The 25,132-nt window shown below is 46.8% G+C and overlaps 1 protein-coding gene across 1 annotated transcript in view; it reads left to right on the top strand.

Moving 5' to 3' along the window:
- Window positions 1-25,132, top strand: part of CPNE9 (copine family member 9) — a 62,165-nt gene that overhangs the window by 1,633 nt on the left and 35,400 nt on the right. The window contains exons 2-5 of the mRNA XM_082210024.1: window positions 12,889-12,929; window positions 20,948-20,994; window positions 22,737-22,840; window positions 24,100-24,139. Of these exons, the coding sequence (XP_082066150.1) occupies window positions 12,889-12,929; window positions 20,948-20,994; window positions 22,737-22,840; window positions 24,100-24,139 (232 nt within the window). The remainder of the gene's footprint in view (window positions 1-12,888; window positions 12,930-20,947; window positions 20,995-22,736; window positions 22,841-24,099; window positions 24,140-25,132) is intronic.

Raw genomic sequence — 25,132 nt, 5'->3', positions numbered from 1 at the left:
AGTTTGTTTCTGGTTAAGCTTAGCTTGATATTACCACGTACAGTTTCCTCAAAACTCATCGTCACAGCAAAACTCTGGATTTGTCCGCAACACAAAATCCAGTACTTTAGGCAGAATCCTAACATCCCCTTAGCAAAATAAGCAGGTGTCTAGTCCTCATGAAAGATGTGCAAAGCTGTTGCTGGTTGCTCCTAGTACAGAGATACTAGGTGGGGCTTCTGATGGTCTGGAGATAAGAGTTTGTTCCTCTTTAAAGCTCTACTGGTCAAGAAGATAGGCATGGAGTTCACCCCTGGCACTCTGCTCTTACATATCTAATTCTCTTTTCTCCCTTCATTTTAAATTTCTGTTTCCCTTACCCTTATTTTGATACCCAACACAGAAACTCCAAACCACCAATTTGGTCCAAAAACATGTTCAGAGAGATTCAAGCCTACTTATTAATGGTGTTTGTTTTGGGTAAGCTTGCCCGATTTATTCTGATGATCGGAATGCAAGTTTTGCTTCTGGTTGCAGAATTTGAAACCTGTGTAATAAATACAGTGCTGTATTTTAGACCTATGGAGTGTATGCAGATAAGGTATCTGGGAAACACGCTTCCTCCTCTCTTTCCTGTGGGCAGAGTGTTGGGAGGATGGGTGCGAGGGTAGCTAGAAGGGTGGAGGGGAACCTGGGCTGCAGGGAGAAGGCCTGCGCACCGCGGCAATGCCTGTAAGCCAATCAATCCAAGCCCCTGGAGGCTGTGTTTAAAAATAGACCTGAATGGACAGAGAAAATAAGCCTTCCTACTGTCAGGCAGAGGAGAGTGGTTACCACAGGCGATAAGCATCACCCACTTCACTTGGAGAATAGCAGAAATCTATGTCCCACGGTGAACAGAAGGGATGTCTCTCTCCGCAGCGAGATGCTGGGCTGGGCTGCTGAGAAAGACGCCAAGTCCGCTCGGGGGCCAAGGCATGAAGCCGAGGGTGCCGTGCCAAGGAGGGTAGCTCCTCCGAAATCCTAGCCGCGATGGTGGAATGGAGCCTCCACGTTCAGCTGCAGTAGGCTGCTGAGCCCAGTAGTGATGTATGGAAGAGAGAGCTGGACCATAAAGAAGGCTGATCGCCAAAGAATAGTTGCTTTTGAATTATGGTGCTGGAGGAGACTCTTGAGAGTCCCATGGACTGCAAGAAGAGCAAACCTCTCCATTCTGAAGGAAATCAGCCCTGAGTGCTCACTGGAAGGACAGATCCTGAAGCTGAGGCTCCAATACTTTGGCCACCTCATGAGAAGAGAAGACTCCCTGGAAAAGACCCTGATGTTGGGAAAGATGGAGGGCACAAGGAGAAGGGGACGACAGAGGACGAGATGGTTGGACAGTGTTCTCGAAGCTCCCAGCATGAGTTTGACCAAACTGCGGGAGGCAGTGGAAGACAGGAGTGCCTGGCGTGCTCTGGTCCACGGGGTCATGAAGAGTCGGACATGACTAAACGACTAAACAACAACAGGCTGCTGAGCCCCAGAGGCTGGAGACGAAGTACAGATATGGGCTCTCGCCTTCGTGCCCTGCTGGCATCCAGGTGGTCGCAGAACTCAGGACTTTACAGGCTTTTCAACCCATCTAGCCAGGCTCCTAACCAGAAAGACCTAGTCCACGGGGCTTAAAATGTCTTTAAATGGTCCCCCACCTGTCCCATGGCTCAGTCTTGCTACCTGTGACTACAGGGCTGGGGATGATGTGGTCTCCAAAAGTTGGTGGACGACAACACTCATCCTTCCCTGCCGGTTGGCTTTGCTGCGAGTCGAATCTCAACAACTCCTGTAGGGCCACAGTTCCCCAAGACTAATCTGATTTTTTTGCCCTCAAAATATGTTTTCCTTCATGGTTCATTTGTGACGCTAGGCAGTTTGCATGCACCTTCCTGCTTCCCCGCACTGCCCCTTTCCGATTTCACCAGTTTTGGGTCAATGTGCGTCTTCCTAGTTATTGAGTTATGAAGCTTCAGGTGTGCTGCTCCACAATCAGCACCACATTCTACCCAGCTGAGCCTCGACTTTTTGCTTGGGTCCTGGGAAGCAGTTAATGAAAAAGTCTGCTCACAAGAGCCAGTGTGGCGTAGTGGTTAAGAGCGGTAGACTCGTAATCTGGTGAACCGGGTTCGATTCCCTGCTCCTCCACCTGCAGCTGCTGGGTGACCTTGGGCCAGTCACCCTTCTCTGAAGTCTCTCAGCCCCACTCACCTCACAGAGTGTTTGTTGTGGGGAAGGAAGGGAAAGGAGAATGTTTGCCGCTTGGAGACTCCTTAGGGTAGTGATAAAGCGGGATATCAAATCCAAACTCTTCTTCTTCATCATCTCCACCCCCTCCTACCTATCATATGTTTTTCTGTTGTAGTCAGAAGCACCAGGGGTGTAGATGGACACCCCCCCATGTCCAAGGTGAAACGTCTGTCTGTGGCTCTCACCAAATTCTCTCCCCTTAGGACTTCCTGCACAGGATTGGGTTATTTGGTCCTGACTGTAGGAGTTGTGGGTGGGTGTGGACCATGGCACAATGCCAGTTGGTCCAGGTCTCACAGAGCAGTCAAACTACACAGGAAGGCAGGAAGCTGCCCTGTGATCCAGTACGCTTCCAAGCACAATTCAAAGTGTATACCTGAAGGAGCGTCTCCACCCCCATCGTTCAGCCTGGACGCTGAGGTCCAGCGCTGAGAGCCTTCTGGCTGTTCCCTCGCTGTGAGAAGTAAAGCTACAGGGAACCAGGCAGAGGGCCTTCTCGGTAGTGGCACCCACCCTGTGGAACGCCCTCCCACCAGATGTCAAAGAGATAAACAACTACCTGACATTTAGAAGACATCTGAAGGCAGCCCTGTTCAGGGAAGTTTTTAATGTATTTTTAATCTTTGTTGGAAGCCGCCCAGAGTGGCTGGGGAGGCCCAGCCAGATGGGCGGGGTACAATTATTATTATTATTATTATTATTATTATTATTATTATTATTATTATCCACCCAGCTCAGTATCTTCTACACTGAAAGGCAGTAGCTCCTCCATCGTTTCAGGAAGGAGGAATAGGATGGAACTGGGCACATTTTTCCTGCATGCAAAACTGATTCTCTTCCACTGAGCTACAGCCCTAATCTGGCTTCTGTGGGGTTTTTTGTTTCCTTTTGTGAAGACTTAGAACCATAGAGTTAGAAGGGACCCCGAGGGACATCTAGTCCAATCCCCTGTAATGCAGGAATATTTTGGGACTTGAGCCCAGGACCCTGATATTAAGAGCCTCGTGCTCCACCGACTGAGCCATCCCAGCTGAAGCTTATACATGAGCTATTGTGCTTTTCAGACTAGGACCTGTGAGGTCCGGGTTCAAATCCAGCCAGCACATTTCCAGACCCTGCCTATTACCTGCTGTCGCCTGGTATTTATTTATTTTTAACATTGAGATCCTGCCATTCCCCCATGAAGCTCAGTCTGGTGTGTCTGGTTCTACTGCTCCCCATTTTATCCCCAGTCGAAGTCGATACAAGGGGAGGCGGAATTAATATGAGTGATAACTGGGGTACCTATAATGATTTGTGAGATTTTCCAGAAAGAGAGCCAAAAATGAGAAAAATGGACGAGATTAAAGAAGATACATCGGACTGGCTAAACCAGGCATAGGCAAACTCTGGCCCTCCAGATGTTTGGGACTACAGTTCCCATCATCCCTGACCACTGGTCCTGTTAGCTATGAATGATGGGAACTGTAGTCCCAAACATCTGGAGGGCCGGGGTTTGCCTATGCCTGGGCTAAACTATCATCAGGCTGAGAAAGTCTTCCTGACCCAAAGTCACCCAGTGAGCCTCATGGATGAGTGAGGATTTGAACCCAGGTCTTCCAGGCCCATGTGCAACACTCTAAAGGACTACACCACGCTAACTGAGGATGCCAGGGACTGAAGCTGGGAAGACCAGTGGGGCGAGGGGAGTTGCAAGACAGTGGGGCTCTGGGAATTTTTTCAGGGCAGGAGCAATTGCCTCCTGTGCTGGGGCACCTGGGTAATTGATGGCCTCCTGCCCTGGAAAGTGCATGAGGTGATAACAAGGCTTTCAAGTTGGTTGGTAGGTAGGTTGGTTTGAGAAAAGTAATCCAGAAGAAGATGGAAACGTGTTTCCTTTTCTTTGGTGCCATTCCTGAGTCATGTACTGTTGTTGTTTGTTGTGCAGCTTACCTGCATTGTCGGATATTTCTTGTGGGTTTGGCAGTTAATATGAGTCCCTATCCCTCAAAATGTATCACAGTGCTACTGCCTGGGACCTTCTGCATGGAACCCTTGAATTTATTTATTTTATTGATCACATTTTTTTGGTAGGCATCCAATGGATTGCATATAGTGTTTGAATGATTTTTTTTAAAAAATGACAAGAACAGCAAAAAAATACAAAAATTCAAAGCAGTTCCCAAGCAATTGTACAATGAAAGGAAGCTGAAAACAACATACACTAAGTGAACTTTAAAAATTCAGAGTGCAAAGCAGACGCGTTATGTAAAACACATGAGCTCTGCTACTGAGAATGATGGTCCCTCCATTTCAACCAAAGCAGAAATTGCAACTGGGCATCAGAGGAGCATACACAGGATACAGAGAACTGTGTTAAAAGAAGGGGAAGCCAGCCTGTTACAATGCCAAGGAGGCAATAAAAGGTTTGTTCAAAATTAAAATTAAAATTAAAAATTTATACTTCGGTTTTATGTTGCAGTTCTCTCCTCCTGCCCACTTGTAGGTTATTAAACTATTGAGTTAGACACACTATTAATTGCAGCCATTTAGGACAGACTCCTTCCCTGGGGGGTCTTTCCTTTGCAGAACTGACACAGAGGTAGACGGAGGCAGCCGCTTAAACGTCACCAAAAAGAAGAGCGCAGGATTGGACACAGACCTGCATAAGATGTGGCTGGTAACTTTACCCGCAGGTGCAAATTCAGAAATAATGACTACGATTCAAATTGGGAGTACGATACGTCTCGCAGAAGCCGGCAGGGCGACTTGTCTGCTGCCAGGTAGTGCTGCAAATGGTCAGCTTCAAATCCCCAAGCCCTTGCTCCCCTTTCAAGGGACCGTTCTCTTTAAAAGAAAGAAAGAAAGATAGATAGATATCTGGACTGGATAGCTCTTTTTGAAAAAATGTATTTAATCCATTTTTCGATACAAACATCAACCGCAAAAGACACATACAACAAAAACCATAATAACAGTAATAACACAATTTGACAATTCAGATTTGGATACACTGATATACCTATGACTACACTTTTTTTAACAATATTTTCCCACCTCTCTCACCTCCCTCTACTTCCCAACACTTATTGCTTAAATATTTGTTCCAGATTTCTTCATATTTATCCATTCTTATTTTGCGTCAACATGCAATTCATTTGTATGTAGCTAATCTGTCCATATTATCAATCCATGTGCTTGATGGAATCTCTTCCAATTCATCAAAACAAGGTTGGTTTTTTTGCTTCTAATAGCTCTGGATAGCTCTTGAAACAGAGGACTCTTTCAAATCGAGGGCTGGCCCCTGTAAAGTAGGGCACATAGAATTGTAGACTTGGAAGAGACCCTGAGGATCACCTAGTCCAGTGTTTCCCAAACTTGGCTCTCCAACTCTTTTTGGAATACAGTTCCCATCATCCCTGACCACTGGTCCTGCTAGCTAGGGATGCTGGGAGTTGTAGTCCAAAAACAGCTGGAGACCTAAGTTTGGGAAACACTGATCTAGTCCGACTCCCTGCATTGCAGGAATATGCCGCTGCCCCATATGGGGATCAAACCTGCGACCTTGGTGTTATCAGCACCGTGCTCTAACCAACTGAGCTATCCAGTTGTTAGTAGCCAAGTAGAAACCTACCACATAGTCCTTCTAGGACAAACATCCCTAACTTGCCCTCCAGCTGTTCTTGGGCTACATCATCCTCAGCCATCACCTCTGACCATTGGCTATGTAGGTTGAGACTCATGGGCGCTGGAGTCTCACAACATTTGGAGGATCGCAGATTAGGATAGGCTGTTGTAAGATCCCTGCAAGTACAGTGGTACCCTGGGTTAAGAATCTAATTCGTTCTGGAGGTCCGTTCTTAACCTGAAACTGTTCTTAACCTGAAGTACCACTTTAGCTAATGGGGCCTCCCGCTGTCGCCGCACGATTTCTGTTCTCATCCTGAAGCAAAGTTCTTAACCCGAGGTACTATTTCTGGGTTAGCGGAGTCTGTAACCTGAAGCGTCTGTAACCCGAGGTACCACTGCAGTAAACAATGCCTCCGAATTTCAGCCACTTGCCATTTTCCGTCTTCTTCCTCTGTGAGCAAAAAGGAGATGGAACATCACATATTCCCAAAAATCTATTGGTTTTTGTTGTGTTTTGTTTTTTTGCCACTGGGTTGTTGTTTTTTGTCCTAATGAACGTAAAGTGTTAGGGTGACAAATGTCCTGCCTGGGTTGGAATGAGGGGAATCGAACAAAAGCTGATTTGGAAAACCAGACGACATGATGTATAGCTCAGTCGGTAGAAGCATGAGACTGTTAATCTCAGGGTTGTGGATTCAAGTCCCACGTTGGACCAAAGGTTCCTGCATCGCAGGGGGGTTGGACTAGATGACCCTCGTGGTCCCTTCCAACTCTACGACTCTGTAATTCTGCAATTAGGGTCATGGCTCAGCTGTAAAGCATCTCAGTTAGGACTCGGAGAGAAAGAGACCCCTGGCTGAAGCCCCAGAGAAACACCTCCCATCAGACAATACTCAGCTATATGGAGCAACGGTGTGTCTCAGTGTGTTCCTATACAGTAGAATTTGAGTTGGGGTGGTAAAACCATCTGTGCTGAGTTAGTTTTGTTGTTACGTTGTGGCTGCGCAGGACAGCTATGCGGAGGACAACCTTGGCTTGTCGATGGCTGCTGTGCCTCAGGTATTGAACCTGCCCTGTGCAGAAAGGTGTACTGTCATCATAGAATCATAGAAGAGTTGGAAGAGACCACAAGGGCCACCGAGTCCAACCCCCTGCCAAGCAGGAAACACCATCAGAGCACTCCTGACATATAGTTGTCAAGCCTCTGCTTAAAGACCTCCAAAGAAGGAGACTTCACCACACTCCTTGGCAGCAAATTCCACTGTCGAACAGCTCTTACTGTCAGGAAGTTCTTCAAGAGGTTCTTATTTGATTCTGTAATAGCAACATATATATATATAAAGAAAAGAGCCTGATTTCTGCCTGGTGCAGCCCATAATGAGAGAATTTGTGTTTCTGCTTCGTTTAGCAGCAGACGAAACTCCTTTGACAGCCTCGTGTCTACAGGCAGAAGTTGTTTTGGGGAAAGCGCCCGTAGATTAACTTGATCTGGGCTGCTGTTAAGGAGCACACAGGGGCCAGGGAAGGCAGACAGGGTGGCCACGAAGCAGGCTTGAGTTGCACGTAATCGGATTGGAAGCGATGCTTGCAATCTCCAGGGGATTTTCCCTCGCCTTGCTTCCTGCTACGCACCTTCTGCATCTTGGGCCCAAAGTGCAGAATGCTGTAGAAGCAGCAGCAGCAGCAGCACAGATGCAGAGCAGCAAGAAAGCGAATCCAGCAAAGAGGCTGATGTCACAAATTATTATGATCACTTTATTTATTATCATTTTGATTTATTAACCACCTTTCGCCATAAGGTTCCAGGGTGGGTCACAGCAGTTTTTGCAGCACAAGCTTCCCTAAACCCTCTGAAAGCTTATTCCACAATAAGCTTGCTAGTCCTTTTTTGCAGGTGGGATTCAAGCGCGCGCCGAGAAAGTTAGGTCTGTGCAACTAAAGTGAATTATAGCACCCTGTAGCACTTAAAACAACAGCAAGAGCAACCAGACTTTTTGCTGTTTAGAAAGTGACTGGAAGTCCGCTGAAAAGTGTGGAACGAACTAATGAATTAATGAGGCAAGAGGTGTAATTCCCCATGATGAATGTAGAATGAACATTCGCCGTCGTGTAACTTCCCCGCATACCAGTTGGAACAAATACTCAGTAAAGACCGGATTTAACCTCTGTGGATGTTTTGTACAAGCAAATAAGGAAGAATGCCAATTTGGAGGAGCCTTTAAGGGGATGCAACTCTCCAGTTATTTCGATGGAGGAGCCCCTCAATTTGTGCAGGGCTTCTTTAAACCAAAATAGACACGATACTAGGTTATCGGAAGTGTTAGTCTCTTACAGGGATAAGGAAGAAGTGCTGTGACACATTAACAAATTTGTTAAGGCATCGTAAGGTTTTACGGATCGCGCTCTGTTTCATCAGCTGCATTATACGGAGTTGTAAACAGTGAGGTCAGGAGGGAAAGACATGCAGTACCAACTGTGATCATCGGATCATTAGCAGTGGCCATTGACACCCCCACAAAAGATACACAGATGTTGTAGCATTGGAAAGCCAATTATAGGCAACTCCCCCTTTGACTGGACTTAACCGTCCAGGGGTCCTTTAAATTTACCTTTACATTCTGAGGCTCTGTGCATTTAAGTGAAATCACGTATACTGGGGACACCGTTGAAAAAGCTTCCAAACACCCTCCAAACCTCCTTTCTCAAACTCCAACTCTCCATAGACCTCAAAGGCCAGTGCAAAGGCTACTAAGGACTGCACTTGCAAAGGATTGCTAGAGACTGTTTTCGCATTTCTGGGTTTGTGGTGATGGTCGTGTGCATGTTCATACATACCTTAAATGTGCATAAATGGGGAGTTGCCTGTAGTACATGTTTTTTTTTATTAATCATCTATTGTGCCAATTCAGTCCACACACGACAGCACGGAACCTCTTTGATGAACTGTATTTCATCAGTTTCACAAAACTCTTCTATAAAACTCTTGAAGATGTAGGAGCACTGTTTCCCGTCCCCACCTGTGTGGACCACCAGGGATGCATCTCCCTGAAGCAGGGATGGACTGCCTGCAGCCTGAAAGGGATGAACTACAACTCCCATGATCCATGACGGTTGGCCATGCTGGCTGGGGTGAATGACAGATGCTGCCCAGCCACATTTGCAGGGCGAGGGGCCACAAGTTTCTCAACCCTTCCCTTGAGTAAAGAACACAGGAGTGGTTCCTCTCGCACAGCTCTGGCTCTTAGCTTTACCCAGGAAGGGCTAAAAATGCTTCCTGTTCAGGCTGGGCCTTTGCCTGGGGTGCGAGAGATGTCCTCCCCAACCGAGTTTCACCTAATGGCTACCTATTGCCTAGCTATGAGAAAAAGATGAATCAAGCGCGATGCATTTAAGGCAGTATCACGTCACTTTAAACAGTCATGGCCTCCCGCAAAGAATCCTAGGGCGTGTAGTTTGTTAAGTAGGCTGAGAGTTGTTAGGAGGCCCCTATTCCTCTCCCAGAGCCACAATTCCCAGAATCCCCTGGTTAAAAAAAAAGGCAAAGGACCTCTGGACGGTTAAGTCCAGTCAAAGGCGACTATGGGGTTGCGGCACTCATCTCGCTTTCAGGCCAAGGGAGCCGGCGTTTGTCCACAGACAGCCTTCCAGGTCATGTGGCCAGCAGGACTAAACCGCTTCTGGCACAACAGGACCATTTCCCTTCCCTCTGCAGTGGTACCTATTTATCTGCTTGCACTGGTGTGCTTTCGAACTGCTAGGTTGGCAGGAGCTGGGACAGAGCAATGGGAACTCACCCCGTCGCAGGGATTTGAACTGCCGACCTTCCAATCGGCAAGTCCAAGAGGCTCAGTAGTTTAGACCACAGCGCCACCTGCTCCCAGTACTTCCCTGGGAAGAGGGATTGACTGCTAAGCCACCCTAGTGCAGATGGTGCCTCCCACAGCTGCCCCGCTGGAATGATTGAAATGAATGGGGGCTGCTGGTCAGGGTGGGGAGCCTGTAAGCCCAGTGTTGATAACCAGCTTCCTTGAGCTGTCCTTCTGTGGGAGGCCAAAGCATCTGCCCTAACGCTCCGTAACAGCATGCCAATTTAGGACAAGTTGGGGGCTGAGGGGGGGGAGACGAATGTTGCCCTGAGAGCAGGCCGGATGCACTCAGCATCGAAAGCCTCCCGACTTCTGTTCCATGGAAACCTCAGATCTGTACTCAGAATGAATTATGCAACTCGGGTACATCTGCATATATCCAGTTTGGCTACATAATTCATTCGGTTTCTAAGATTAACAGTTTCAAAGAATGGGAAAGTGTTTGGCAAGGGCAGGGGTGGCAGAGAGAGCAAGGAGATGAGAGGATCGCTCGTGGGGGAAAGGCATGAAAGAGAGATGTACTCCCTGCCCCACTGCGATTGTTTTGGCCTCGCTGCCCCCACCCCCCCCCCACATCTGGTTTGCCAAACTGCACCACACCACAGCCAAGGGTTTCCAAGCTTTTCTAACCAACCAGGATGGCTTTAAAAAAATAAAAGTGAATGAGTCTCCAAGTGTTTCTAATCAACCATAAGGGCTAGAAAGTTGCTTTTTTTAAAAAAAATGAGTTACCAATCTTTTCTAACCAAGATGCGCTAGCATCTTGCTGCTGCTTCTTTTTTTAAAATGAAAGAGTTCACAAGCTCCATATTAAATGTGTGATTCTGTGTACATTAAGCCCACAACTTTACAGGCGTTACGTTCCAGGGATCATGCCTAAAGCAAAAATCACATATAATCATCTTGGGTTTGATGGTGGGTGGGATTGCCAAAGTCTTCCCCCCCCCCGGACGTCCACCGCTTTCCTGCCCCCGTATTATTTCTTTCTGGGATGCGGGTGGCGCTGTGGTCTAAGCCACTGAGCCTCTTGGGCTTGCCGATCGGAAGGTCAACAGTTCGAATCCGCACGATGGGGTGAGCTCCCATTGCTCTGTCCCAGCTCCTGCCAACCTAGCAGTTTGAAAGCACACCAGTGCAAGTAGATCAGGGTAGTCAACCTTTTTATACCTATGACCTGTTAATGTATCTTTCTTGATGGTGAAATTTCCTTACCACCCACTAGTGCTCGATGGACGGAGGATTCAGCTTGTGCCATAGAACCCCCCTACCGCCCACCTAGAATTCTGAAACGCCCACTAGTAGGCGGTAGCGACCAGGTTGACAACTCCTAGAGTAAATAAATAGGTATTGCTGCAGCGGGAAGGTAAACGGCGTTTCCATGCGCTCTGGTTTCCGTCACTGTGTTCCGTTGCACCAGAAGCGGTTTAGTCCTGCTGGCCACATGACCTAGAAAGCTGTCTGTGGACAAACACTGGCTCCTTTGGCCTGAAAGCGAGATGAGCACTGCAACCCCAGACGCCTTTGACTGGACTTAACTGTCCAGGGGTCCTTTACCTTTTAACTTTTACCTATTCTCTTTCTTTCTACATTTTTTGCCAAGCCCGCAAAGCTGTATGCGCACAAGTTAAATGTACATAAGTTGCAGGCTTACTGTAGTGGAAAACAAGGATTTGCCTAGCTCAGAGGGGGAGCATGACCAATTTTGCTGACCCACAGATGGGGAAAGAAAGCAATCCAGGAAAATGATAACTTCTGTTTGGCTTGAACGTTCCTATTTGTCCATCACCTCAGAGATTGGAGTGGTCTATGCATTATTGCCTAAAATGCTGCCACTGGCCTCTAAAACCACCCTACTTGGTTTGTATTGATTTAGGGGGGCAGCTAAATCTTGACTACACCCATGTCCTAAGACCTCTGCACATGTTCAAACTAATCTTCCTTCTCGACTAGAAACTTAAGGAAGCTTTGCTTGTATTATTTTCAGGGGAAATATTAAAATAACCCCTGAAAAATTACAATAATGAAGAAGATAATCGATTAGCCGGAAGCTTGCCAAACATAGGGAGTCGCCTTTGATTGGGACAGGCCACTTGTCCATCTAGCTCAGTCAGTATTGCCAACACTGGCTGGCAGCCTCCCGAATGGTATACTTCTGTGACCAAGGGAGAGATTTAAATTTCAGTTGCTTATTCAAGTTGTTTGCAGAGTTCTGGGCTGAATACAGAACTGCTGGGTTTTCTCACCCAGTTGGAGTCAGATCTGTGACAATAGCCTGGCAATCGTGACTGTTAATTGTACTTAAACCTCAGTTGAAGTGTCCTAGCAACAGAGGGGAAGGGATTCTGCATCCAATAAGGGCACAAGGTCTCGCCATGAGGGGGGCCTGTAAGTAGACTCACCTTGCCCCCTCATCTTCCTTGTTTTCATTCTCAGGTCTACTGCTTAGAAATTCTTCCCTGAGGATTTTCTTGGGGGCAGAGAGGGCTGTGAATTGGCTCTTTCCTCCTCTCTCCAGCACGAAGCTGCGACTGACTACGGATTTGATTGCCTCTTTTAATGATCTTAATTCAGATGCATTAATAAAGCTAACAACACAAGAGAAGGGAAGTGGCTGAGAACGGTCAAGGTGACTTTGCTGTCGGGGGAAACGGAAGGGAAGGGAACAAATCCTAGGCTTATAACTTTGATCCGTAAGCCCTGCCTGCACCATTGCATATTTGAAGCCGTATTATGAACAGTCGCGGCTTCCCCCAAAGAATCCTGGGAGCTGTAGTTTGGTTAGGGTGCTGAGAATTCTTGGGAGACCCCTCGTCTCCTCACAGAACTACGATTCCCAGAGTCCCTTGCAGAGAATTGAGAGGAAGAGGGGTCTCTTAGCAACTCTCTGCACCCTTAACATGCCACATTTCCCATGATTCCTTGTGGGGGAGCCATGACTGTTTAAAGTGGTATGATACTGCTTTAGAAGCATAGTGTAGATGGGACCTCAATATCTCAATCTCTCTCACACACACACACCACTTCACTTCACTTCACTTCACTTCACTTCACTTCACCTCACTTCACTTCACTTCACTTTCTGGCCTTTCTCTTATTTCCAAACTCACATTCTTATCTTTCTTTCTACCCCTTTGCTTATCGATCTCCCCAGGAACCTGTTGGACATGGATACTTTCTCCAAGTCTGATCCTGGTAAGTGTGCCAAGCTGTCGATACTTGGTGAGGAGGTGGGGTGGGCAGTATGTCACTGTCCTTGGTGGGAGGTGACGAATCTGGTCGAAAAGCCCAAAGAATATTTGTCAAGTAGGTTGGCTGCTAGAATCTGCTTCACCACCTGGGCAGCACGGAGGGCAGGGAGATCTTCTGGTCCACCTCAAAGCGCTACTGAAGTGAAGTCAAATAATGGCAGTGCTTACAAAACAATTAAAACATTTGAAATAAAATCTTACTTGTTTATCGTACTACGAGAAAGCAGAAAATTGGCTTGAACCTTAGAAATGGCCAGTAGAAGGTGGCCCATGAGGGTGGAAGGGCCACTGCCCCACCAACCTTCAGCCTGCCCTCAACCAACCCCACCTGCCTGCAGCCAATCAGGGGGCGGTTGTGCCTGCCGTTGGCTCTGGCTCCCCCTACTGGTGGCCTCCCTGCCTTCCGCCCAACCAGCCCCCACTGGTCTCCAGTGACCAATAGATGCTGCCCAATTAAATCTCGCCGCTGCTGAAAATGGATTCTAACGCCTTCACATCTGTCGTGGAGCTTTTTCCTAATATAGCTAATGGGGGAAACCTCGTTCTCATCAGAATTAATCCTCCTCCAATGGACAATGGGTAGACAGGCAGACAGCTCATTATGCCTGCAAGCCTGGAACATTTCTCATGCCGTGAGGTTCCCCCCATTGCTTAAATGCCAACTTCTCATCTCATAGCCTGCTTTTTCTCCCATCTCTTGCCTACAAGAGCTGAGGCTGCAATCTTTCATGGCAGTCACCTGGGAACGGGTTCCATGGAACTCAGTGGGCATTACTCCTGAGTAGACATATAGCAGATGTGTCCTATAAAATAGGAAACTGTTGGGCCCTTAGTACATGGGTAGGCAAACTAAGGCCCGGGTGCTGGATGCGGCCCAATCGCCTTCTAAATCCGGCCCGCAGACGGTCCAGGGATCAGCATGTTTTTACACGAGTAGAATCTGTCCTTTTATTTAAAATGCATCTCTGGGTTATTTGTGGGGCCTGCCTGGTGCCTATGTAAAGAGTAGAATGTGTGCTTTTATTTAAAATGCATCTCTGGGTTATTTGTGGGGCATAGGAATTCGTTCATTTTTTTCCTTCAAAATATAGTCTGGCCCCCCACAAGGTCTGAGGGACAGTGGACCGGCCCCCTACTGAAAAAGTTTTCTGACTGCTTGAAAAAGTTTGCATCTGCTTGAAAACCTCCAAGGAAGGAGAGTCCACCACCTTCTGAGGGAGTCTGTTCCCCTGTCGAACAGCTCTTAAAGTTCTTCCGTATTTTCAGTCGGACTCTCCTTTCTTATTACTTGAAGCCACTGGTTAGAGTCCTACCCTCCAGAGCAGGAGCAAACAAGCATGCTCCATTTTCCATCTGACAGCCCTTGAGATGTTTGAAGATGGCTATCACCTCTCCTCTTAGTCTCCTCTTTTCCATGCTAAACACACCCAGCTCCTTCAACTGTTCCTCACAAGGCTTGGTTTCCAGACCCTCCCTTGATCATCTTGATCACCCTCCTCTGCACATGGTCCAGCTTGTCAACATCCTTCTTAAATTGTGGTACCAGAATTGGACACAGTCTTCCAAGTGTGGTCTGACCAAGGCAGAATAGAGCAGTACTATGACTTCCCTTGATCTGGACACTAGACTTCTGTTGATGTAGCCTAGAATAGCATTAGCCTTTTCTGCCATTGCATCACACTGTTGACTCATGTTAAGCCTGTGGTCCACCAAAATCCCTGGGACCTTTTCACATGTACTACTAGTAAGCCGAGGACGCGGGTGGCGCTGTGGGTTAAACCACAGAGCCTAGGACTTGCCGATCAGAAGGTCAGCAGTTCGAATCCCCGCAATGGGGTGAGCTCCCGTTGCTTGGTCCCAGCTCCTCCAACCTAGCAGTTCAAAAGCACATCAAAGTGCAAGTAGATAAATAGGTACCACTCTGGCGGGAAGGTAAACGGTGTTTCCGCGCGCTGATCTGGTTTTGCCAGGAGCAGCTTAGTCATGTTGGCCAAATGACCTGGAAGCTGTACGCCGGCTCCCTCGGCCAATAAAGCGAGATGAGCGTCGCAACCCCAGAGTCGGCCATGACTGGACCTAATGGTCAGGGGTCCCTTTACTTACTAGTAAGCCAGGCATCCCTCATCTTATATTTGTGCTGCTGGTTCTTTCTGCCTTAGTGCAGAACCTTACATTTGTCCCATGGAGACCTTGGGGTCTTAACCTAGGACGTCCTAGGTTCAGATGTTCTGTCGCCGATCTAAGAGGCCTACCCCTTGGGTTTCTAGTGTAAATAGATGGTAGCCCTGGATGAATTTTATGCCCCATCCCGTAGACAAGCCCTCAATGTGAAGGGCATTTTACAAAACAGAGGAGGACAGCTGCCTGCCCTGAGGAGCTTGCATGCTGTAATTTAAAAATGGGGAGGCAAGAGAGAAAGGGGAGAGAAATGGAGGCAGGGGGAAAGTTGCCATTTATTTCAGTTGCACAAACAGAGGGCTCAGCACCTAGGACTTGCCAATCAGAAGGTCGGCGGTTCGAATCCCCGCGACGGGGTGAGCTCCCATTGCTTGGTCCCTTCTCCTGCCAACCTAGCAGTTCGAAAGCATGTCAAAGTGCAAGTAGATAAATAGGTACCACTCTGGCAGGAAGGTAAACGGCATTTCCATGCGCTGCTCTGGTTCGCCAGAAGCGGCTTAGTCATGCTGGCCACATGACCTGGAAGCTGTACGCCGGCTCCCTCGGCCAGTAAAGCGAGATGAGTGCCGCAACCCCAGAGTCGGCCACGACTGGACCTAATGGTCAGGGGCCCCTTTACCTTTACCTGCGTCTAGAAAGCACGGGTCCAATCGGTTTCCCACTTGTCTCGTGCTTTCTAGGTTGTGCTTTTGTTCAGCTGGGATGCCCCAGAGTGCCGTTCCGGCACCTCTCAGGTGTGCATCATAGCGGGCCGGTATCACGGCGCTTTAAATGTATGGGCATCAATATGTAGCCTAGGTTTCCTTGAACTGAGTCAGGCTTAGTTCTGGGACACAATGTAGAAACATATCCTGAAGAAATGTGAGGAGGAGCTCAACGGAAAGATGGGAGGAAGCAAGTGTGAAGCCGCAGTTTGTTTAACGTGGATTGTGGAATTATCCAGCTGTAGAGACCAGCTCATGTACCTGCTTGTACGGCAACAGCGGCCTACATGATCTCTCAGCAGATTTGAGGCCCCAGAGACAGGATTCAGACATACACAGACACATACACACAGAGAGAGGCTGTCTCAGAGGAGACATTCTGGTGAACGTCTAAAAGGGGCATCCAATTACAGAGAGTCTCTCTCTGCTGGTGGCTGAACCACAGAAAGCCCAGGTATTCTTTTTAAGTGGGATCAGCCTCATAATGACTGCGAGACGAGCAGAGACTTTTGGCAAGGGCTTCTTTCGAAGGGCACTTCCAGAACCGTCACGTGGGATTCAGTCACATGGCAGCGGATTCAGGCTGCGCTGTTTGTTGACTGGGTCATCTTGCAAAACAAAGCCGCTTCTTCAAAACGGCGGACTTTTTTTTTTTTGCGATAAGGAGCGTGACGGGAAAATGCACTAGGAAAGTGTGGGGTGACGCTCACTTTGCCACAACATCATCTAACCTCCGTGCAAGCAAATCAGAAACGAATGCTCAGTAAACAGGTCACCTAGAAACGCCCAATATTTTAAAACATTAGGGGTTCAAGGAGGGATGGCTCCAGGCACTGTGGGACGCTACAGTTGTGGTGAAGTTAAGAACACTGACATATATCTAAAAATGACTTTTTAAATAGACTCCTTTTTTAAAAAGATGGCTTCTAGTTAATTACATGGGGAGGGATAACCTATTCAGTAGCTAGAATGTGAATTTTCTGCATTGACTGTGTGGACAATGTGTTCCTGAAATGACCTAGTTACATTTTATTTTATCAGCTGTTGTACATGAATATAAAATCAACAATGCTTACATAAAATCCTTTCTACGAACGTGTGCCTTCTTAATGATCTTCATAAGCCGCTCTGGGAGCCTTTTTGGCTGAAGACCGAGTTTAAAAGGCTTTAATGTTTTTTAATGTAAATATTCTTGCTAAATATTTGGCTGCTTAACTTTGAATCAATGTGAAATAATCAGTCTGCCTGGTTTTGTTTTGTTTTTTACTCCCCTCATTTTGTGCCTCTTTTGTTTTCAACGGGGTCATCTCACTTCCTCCCCAGCCAGCTATATGGCCCTGTGACACCCCCATACCTCACAGCCCTTGAAGAGGTTTACTCCCAGCCAAAATGCCCACTTCCCTCACAACAGCTATATTGATTGTAAACATTCCGTGACCTCAGAATGTTTGTGAACGTCCCATTACATCAACAGCAAGGGAACTCCTTTTGGCCTGTGAACCAGATCCAGTTGTGGGCTACATTTGGCAAGGGGGCTGGACTGGGCTGCCCACTTGGCAATCGCCTGCTGTAGTAAAACGTTCAGTGAATCCAGCCCCTAGACGTAGTGGTGCAGCTTGCATTAAACACAGCTTCAGTTTGGTGCCAAAGGCAAGTCGCGCTGGCAAAGGCAAGCCGCTCTGCTGTGGTCGGATACGCTAGGGAGCTCCTCTTTGCAGGAGTTCCTGGCTGGATCGGATGTTTGCTAAAAGCAGCGCTGCTTTTAGCAGACTTCTGATGCCGTCGGAAGCTCCCAAGTGCATCCGATCCCAGCAGAGAGGTTTGCCAAGTTTCATTTTCATTTATTTATTTCATAAAAGGTATGCCCTGCTTGATTGCAAACACACACACACACACAAACACACATACCATGCCTTAGAGCATCAAATGTCAGCTGCGCTCGCAAAGGACTGGCCTGGAATGTACTCTTTAGTGTCCCCGATCTTCCTTTGCAGGTGAGTGGCAGGTGCGTGTGGCCGGGAGGAAACAGCCCCACGGACCTCTGACAGGCTTCTTTGGGGCTGGAGGCCAGAGGTTCCCTGTGACTGCATCACATCATTGCAGCCTGAGCATGTCAATGTGGAACATAGCACAACATTCACGGAAATAAAGCAGCTTTTCCCAGACGCAGGCTGGGGTACATGGCAATCTTCCTGTTGTCCAGACTGACAGGTGGCCCTGCCATTATCTCTAAAGCAAAGTGGCCGCGTCAGATGCTGGGTTGTTCCTTGCCAGCCCTGCAAAAACCTCAGGCACAATAGAGAATGTTGCTTGTGGCCAGTACTGAAGTAAGTTTACACTACCATTCCAGAAAGTGATGGACTGTTTCCTTTGCTGGAGGTTTCCAAACAGACGTTGGATCTGTCAGGGATCCTCTAGCTGTGATTCCACCACAGCAGAACTACATGGCCCGTGGGATCCCTTCCATCTCTACAGTTCTAGGATTCTGTTATTCTGTGCAGGAGAAGGCCCCATCTTGTCTTTTGCCTCAGGAAGTCAGTTTTGCAACCATAAAACCATTGACTTGGCAGGGACCTTGGGGTTCTCCAGTTCAATTTCAGCCCCATAGTAGTGCTGTTTTAAGGTTTTTGTATAGTGGCATTTGATAACCATGGAAACGTGACAAAATCTACCTGATATGTTCCATTTGTTGGTGATGCAGTCATGTAAAGATTGACTTGATAAATACATGAATACAGATGTTTTGGTCCCAGATAACTGATTGGAAAATATTGCAGATGTGGTCTGGATCCAAGGAGAGTCTTGTTAGGCTATTTTAAAAAGCTGGATTCGGAGCAGGAAGCTGAATACATTTGCTATCCATTAATGTCTGCAAAAATCTAAAAGTCTGACATTCAGCAGGAATTGAGATAGCTTAAGTTATACACTGAGGCTGATACCCAGCTAAGATGCTCATTTACAAAAGTCAGTTGATTTCAATGGGTTTACTCTGCATACGACTAATATCAGATATAACTCCGAGAAATTCTGTTGATCAGTGATCTGGCATTTAAAACTGTCCTTTTAAAAGTTCAGAAATGGCAAAACCATTCAGAGAAGATGGGTATGATAGCGTTCAGCATTTGAGCTGAAATATTAATCTCGCTGAATTTAATTGTGTTGACATATTGGATCAGGTGATGGTAATGGATTGCCCAAGATGGATAAACGTTAAGGCAGGATATGGCACTGTAATATTAAATCTTTGCCTTGATATTAATTGTGATTGCTATACATATAATATTTATCGTATGATTCATTAGGCCGCTTTTGTCATAACCCATGTGTAGTTTTGATACATTTCCCAATAAAGCAATGTTGACAAGATGCGTAGACACATTATTAAAAGAATGCTGTCAATTCTTTTGTCTAATTCATGATATCGCAGAGCAGTTTCGGGCTAAATTGCAAAAGCAGCTCATGGGGAGTTTGCTTCGCCTGATCTTAAATGCCAATCTCATTGTTTAGGAAATCTGTGTGATGAAGGTGCAAGCTAGGACTGTCAACAGATTAAAAGATATTGTAGCTGATGGATGATCAATAACATCTAGACAGACATCACAGCAGGTTCTGCTCCTGCAGTAGAAACCTGGCTTCCTTTCAACATCACAAATTAAAGGAGAGTTGCACAACGGACTAGTAACTCAAAGGCTGCCTTGTCCCTCACTCTTCCTCCTTGCCTCATGCTTCAAACAGGCTGCTGACATTTTTTTTAAAGTGCCATGCACACCTTTACCTAGCCACAGTTAATGCTTGCCTTGCTGTTGTTTTTAGTTACTGAAACTATTTTAAAAGTACTGCAAACTGCTTCAGAAAGAGAGGGTTTGTGACGTCACCAGTGCCAGCCAGTTAGTACTCAGTACAGTGGTCCCTTGGTTCTCAAACTTAATCCGTTCCGGAAGTCCGTTCCAAAACCAAGGTGTTCTAAAACCAATGCGTAATGCAAAATGGATTAATACGTTCCAGACTTTTAAAAACAACCACTAAAACAGCAATATAACATGAATTTTACTATCTAATGAGACCATTGATCCATAAAATGAAGGCAATAAACAATGTACTGTAGTCAGGCAATCAATCAATTGGTAGCTGAACTGGGTTCCACACAGTCACAAAAACAAAACAAAAAGAGCCGCAAAAACAGACAGACCTCAGCGTAACACTCAAAAGTGTGGCACTCAAAAGGGAAGCATAACACTCAAGATGGAGCATGTTCAGTTTCCAAAAAAAGTTTGCAAACCGGAACACTTACTTCCGGGTTTGCAGCGTTTGGGTTCCAAGTTGTTTGAGAACCAAGGTACTACTGTACTCAGGGAACATAGGGAAAGTTGCTGTATCCCAGGTCAGACTATCCGGTGACAGGCAGCATCTCTCTTGAGTGTCTTTTCCGGGCTCACTTGCAAATGCTAGGGAGTGAATCTGAGAGCTTTGCATGTGGCCAAGTCAAATCTGCCACTGAGCTACGACAGGGATGTTGGAGCATTAAAACTCCAATATTGCCTAGTATAGTATTTGCAGCTGGCACCCATTGTCTGTTCTTAATTTAGCTTATAAAACAAAAAACCTTCTGCAGAACAATGGGAAATTGTTATTAATTAATTTACATTTAGCTTAATGCCACGACAGGCATCTAAGCAGTTTACAAATATAAAAAAACAGCTTACACTGGAACTAAAATATAAACATCCATCATTAAAATACATAATGAAACATAATAATACTTACAACAAACCTAGCAATTGTGCAATTAAAACTTAAGCTGCGTGCCTGCCAGCTATTTAAAGTGCATTCCTTCCCAAATAGAATCCTGGGGACCGCAACACACCTACAATTCCCAGCACCCTTAACAAACTACAGTTCCTGTGACTCTTTGAAGGGAAGGTGTGTTTTAAATATAGGGTGCCTACAAAACCTTTGGCTGCAAAAGGTGCCTTGGGAGTATGACATGGAAAACACAAGTGCATGTGTAAAAAATGCAATTGTACGGAATAAGATTTCTTTTTCTGCTCTGAATGTGTTCTTCTGACATCTCTCCTTGCAGTTGTGATTCTTTACATCCAAGGAACTGCGGACAAGGAATGGAGAGAGGTGAGCAGCCGCAGGCACACACACACACACACCGTTCTGCTTCCAACGCACCTGTTACATCAAACTGGGAAAGCACTCTTGTTGCAGAATATGGCCTTGCCGCAATTTACCAGCACAGACCCTCATTGGTCAAACCTGCTGGGAGGTCAGCCAATGAGCTGCCTGCTGCCTACCTTTCCTCTGTCAAGTCCAATCCACATGGTCACCATCAGACATACTTGGCAGGTGCTGCGGTTGCATCCAGGAGATCTGAACTCTGACGCTGAAGTCCCCCTGTGCTGTGGGTGGCGTGGCGGATGTGGTCTGTGCTTGCCGCTAGATTTATTTTAGAGTCTAGACTTGATGGGTCTTACATCCCCCCCGCCCTGTTTGGAATGAGAATGTCCCACTTGCTTCAACTGAGTTTCTCACCCTGGGGCCTGGTCCTCCAACCCAAATCCTGCCCAGGAAACAACCATTGGGTATAGCTTCCTTGGCGCTTGGGGGCAAATTGCTCCCCAGCAGCTGCCGCTTCCACCAAACCTTGACTTTTTCTGGAGGGACAGCTTTTCTTTGCCCAGAGGCATGTGGCTCTTCTAGGCTGGGGTGAGAAACCTGTTGGCCTCTAGATCACTGGTGAGCCATTGGGTCATGTATAGACCGAAGTTAGCGAAGTGTAGGTGGGTTCCCACGAGGCAAGACACAGTGATAACAGCAAGAACCTTTATTGAACTACATAACTGAGAAACAGAGGCAAAGCAACTGCTTGTATACATTTCTGAAAGGTTGGGCCACTCCCCCTCCCAACGTGATTGGCTGTTTAAACTTCCAAACTGCGAATCACATCTCAAGAGTTCTAGGGCCAATGGCAGAGGCCCAAATCCTGAAGTGTTCTGTGATTGGACAACATGTATCGAATCAGGAGCTCAGAATCCTTAGTCCAGACTCAAGCTCAGACCACTGAATACATAACAGTTGGGGTTTGGCAGCGGGACCGTCACCATACAAGTGTATGTTTAGAAAAATAAGCAGTGGGCCCAAATGGGTGTTTGGGTTAAAGGCAGTTCCCGGATCTGAAAACGAAAGACTGTTTCTATTCCTGGACTACAACTCCCATCATCCCTGACCATTGGTCATGCTGGCTGGGGCCGACCAACACCACCTGGCAAGGCCACAGACTCGCCACCCTTGATCTAAGCTATGGATTGGGAGGGTTATGAGTCAACAACCCAAGAGCCCTGCCAGCCCTGTCCTCCATGCAAACATACAAGGATTGAGTATACAGTGATACCTCGGGTTAAGTACTTAATTCATTCCGGAGGTCCGTTCTTAACCTGAAACTGTTCTTAACCTGAAGCACCACTTTAGCTAATGGGGCCTCCTGCTGCCGCCGGGCCGCCGGAGCACAATTTCTGTTCTCATCCTGAAGCAAAGTTCTTAACCTGAAGCACTATTTCTGGGTTAGCCGAGTCTATAATCTGAAGCGTATGTAACCTGAAGCGTATGTAACCCGAGGTACCACTGTACACCAAACATGCAAAGTGCATGGCTTCCTGCCAAAGAATCCTGGGAACTGCAGTTTACCCCACCGCAATGCTACAATTCCCAGTACCTGTAACACACCAGTTTCCATGATTATTTCCTCCCCAAGGAGGGTGCTTTAAAGGTGTGGTGTGTTCACAGTTCATATATGCAAGGGGTTGCTACTGCCACCTCTTTAACCTGCATGTCTCCTTGTGTTTTTTCTTACCTCCCTGTCCCAGTTTGGTCGCACGGAGGTGATCGACAACACGCTGAACCCAGAGTTTGTCCGGAAATTTGTGCTTGACTATTACTTTGAGGAGAAGCAGAACCTTCGTTTTGATGTGTGAGTCGCTCCTGGTCCTCTCCCCGACTTTGTGCCCCTGCCCTGACCCCCTTTTCTCTTACCACCCCTCTGCTTGCTTGATTCCTGGTTCTCTTTTCATAGAACCATAGAATGGTGGAGTCGGAAGGGACCTTGGGCGGTCATCTAGTCCAACCCCCCCTAAATTAAGGCTCGAACCCACAACCCTGAGATTAAGAGGCTCGTTGCCAGGGGCATCGCTGGATCCTTAAAAGACTTTTGGCACAAGCCCATAACAACCGGGGCTCCATCCCTGGCACAGCTGAAACTTTAGAGTCACTTTCAAAGGGAAAGCCATCCTGAAAGCGAAACTTTTTTTAAAAAAATTAGGTTTTAAGAGGGGAGGAAGGAAGGAGATCCGGGGTCCGATGCAAAAGGGTAGGACTCAGCTCCCATGGTCCACCTCTGGCAGTGCCCCTGCCTTCTACATTCCTGTCCCAGATTGCAGTGTTGAGGCCTGCTTTCAAACCCTATTCCAAGCCAGACCTTCAATATGTTCCAGGGCCGGATTTAGGTTTGATGAGGCCCTAAGCTACTGAAGGTAATGGGGCCCTTTATATGTCCAGCTGCCCTTTGTCAAAAACAAATTCTCGCTGGTTTTTTGTGTGTTGAATACCGTATTCTTTGCTCTATAAGACTCACCTTTTCCCTCCTAAAAAGTAAGGGGAAATGTGTGTGCATCTTATGGAGCGAATGCAGGCTGCGCAGCTATCCCAAAAGCCAGAACAGCAAGAAGGATTGCTGCTTTCAGTGCGCAGTGATCCCTCTTGCTGTTCTGGCTTCTGAGATTCAGAATATTTTTGTCTTGTATTCCTCCTCCAAAAACTAGGCGCGTCTTGTGGTCTGGTGCGTCTTATAGAGCGAAAAATACGGTATGTGCTATATGGTAATTTATGGACCTAATAGGTATCTAAAGCCATTTGCACATAACAAAATATGTATTTTATCAAAGTAATTGTTGAACTGAAATACAATTAAGTGTAATAATAGTGAAATACAATTAAGAAGAAGTATATGAATAGTGAAATAATTATTAAGCTCTAACTGTATGTAGGTTTTATTTTATTAGTTTCTTATCTTATATTTTGGAAATGTACATCCAGTTGTTTTTTTCCGTTAATTTTTTGGGGGTCCCCAAGAGAGTGGAGCCCTAAGCTACAGCTTATTTAGCTTTTCATAAATCCGACACTGATATGTTCTAACACCAAGGCAGTAATGCACTTTCTCTGTGCTTTTCCCAGCTACAATGTGGACTCCAAGACTAGCAACCTTCCCAAAAGCGTGAGTACATACCTCCCTAAATACGCAAAGGGGTTTGCTGCAGAGATGAGACCTAGAAAATGCAGTTATAGTTGAGGTCCTGGAAAGTCTGTTGCAAGTTGAAGGGAGGGAGGGAGGGAGGGAGGAAGTGCTGTGTTTTCCAAAAAAAGAACACAAAATGTTGGGCAGGAAAATAACCATCTGCCTTGGGCAATGAGCATTAATATCCGGAGAGCCCAGGATATTTTAGAATTGTAGAGCTGGAAGGGCCCACAAGATCCATCTAATAGCCCAACCCTCTGAAAATGTAGGAATCTCAACTGCTTAACAACCTCTAGGGAAGTAGAGTCCATCATCTTCCAAGGGAACCTGTTCCGCTGGCAAGCAGCTGAAATATACAGTGGTGCCCCGCAAGACGAATGCCTCGCAAGACGGAAAACTCGCTAGACGAAAGAGTTTTCCGTTTTGGAGGTGCTTCGCAAAACGAATCTCCTATGGGCTTGCTTCGCAAGACGAAAATGTCTTGCGAGTTCCTGCGGGGTTTTTTCCTCCCCCCCCTTCTAAGCCGCTAAGCCCCTTATCCGCTAAGCCGATAAGCCGCTAAAAGCCGCTAATAGCACTAATAGCGCTAATCCGCTAATCCGTCAATGGGCTTGCTTCGCAAGACGAAAAAACCACTAGACGAAGAGACTCACAGAACGGATTCTTTTCGTCTTGCGAGGCACCACTGTACTCGGAATCAAGATTGGATTTCATGCTCTTTATTCAGCTCATAGTGGTGAGGAGGAATGGAAGTTCCCCCAGAATGTCTGCTTTATATACATTATTTACACAATGGGCCCCACGTGATTGGCTAATTCCGGGATTCACCTCTAGGCCAACCAGGTTGCGGATTCACTTCCACCTGGAGCTGGATTGGGTGGCTCCTGTGGACCAATCAGACTGCTGCATTCTGAATCCTGTTGTTCTAGGATCAATCCGACTGCTGCCTTTTGGGTCCTATTCAACTCAGTA

The sequence above is a fragment of the Podarcis vaucheri genome (assembly GCF_965113315.1).
Source record: "Podarcis vaucheri genome assembly, chromosome: 2".
NCBI lineage: Eukaryota > Metazoa > Chordata > Lepidosauria > Squamata > Lacertidae > Podarcis > Podarcis vaucheri.
The sequence above is the reverse complement of the archived record's forward strand: the minus strand, read 5'-3'. Positions and strand labels throughout refer to the sequence as shown.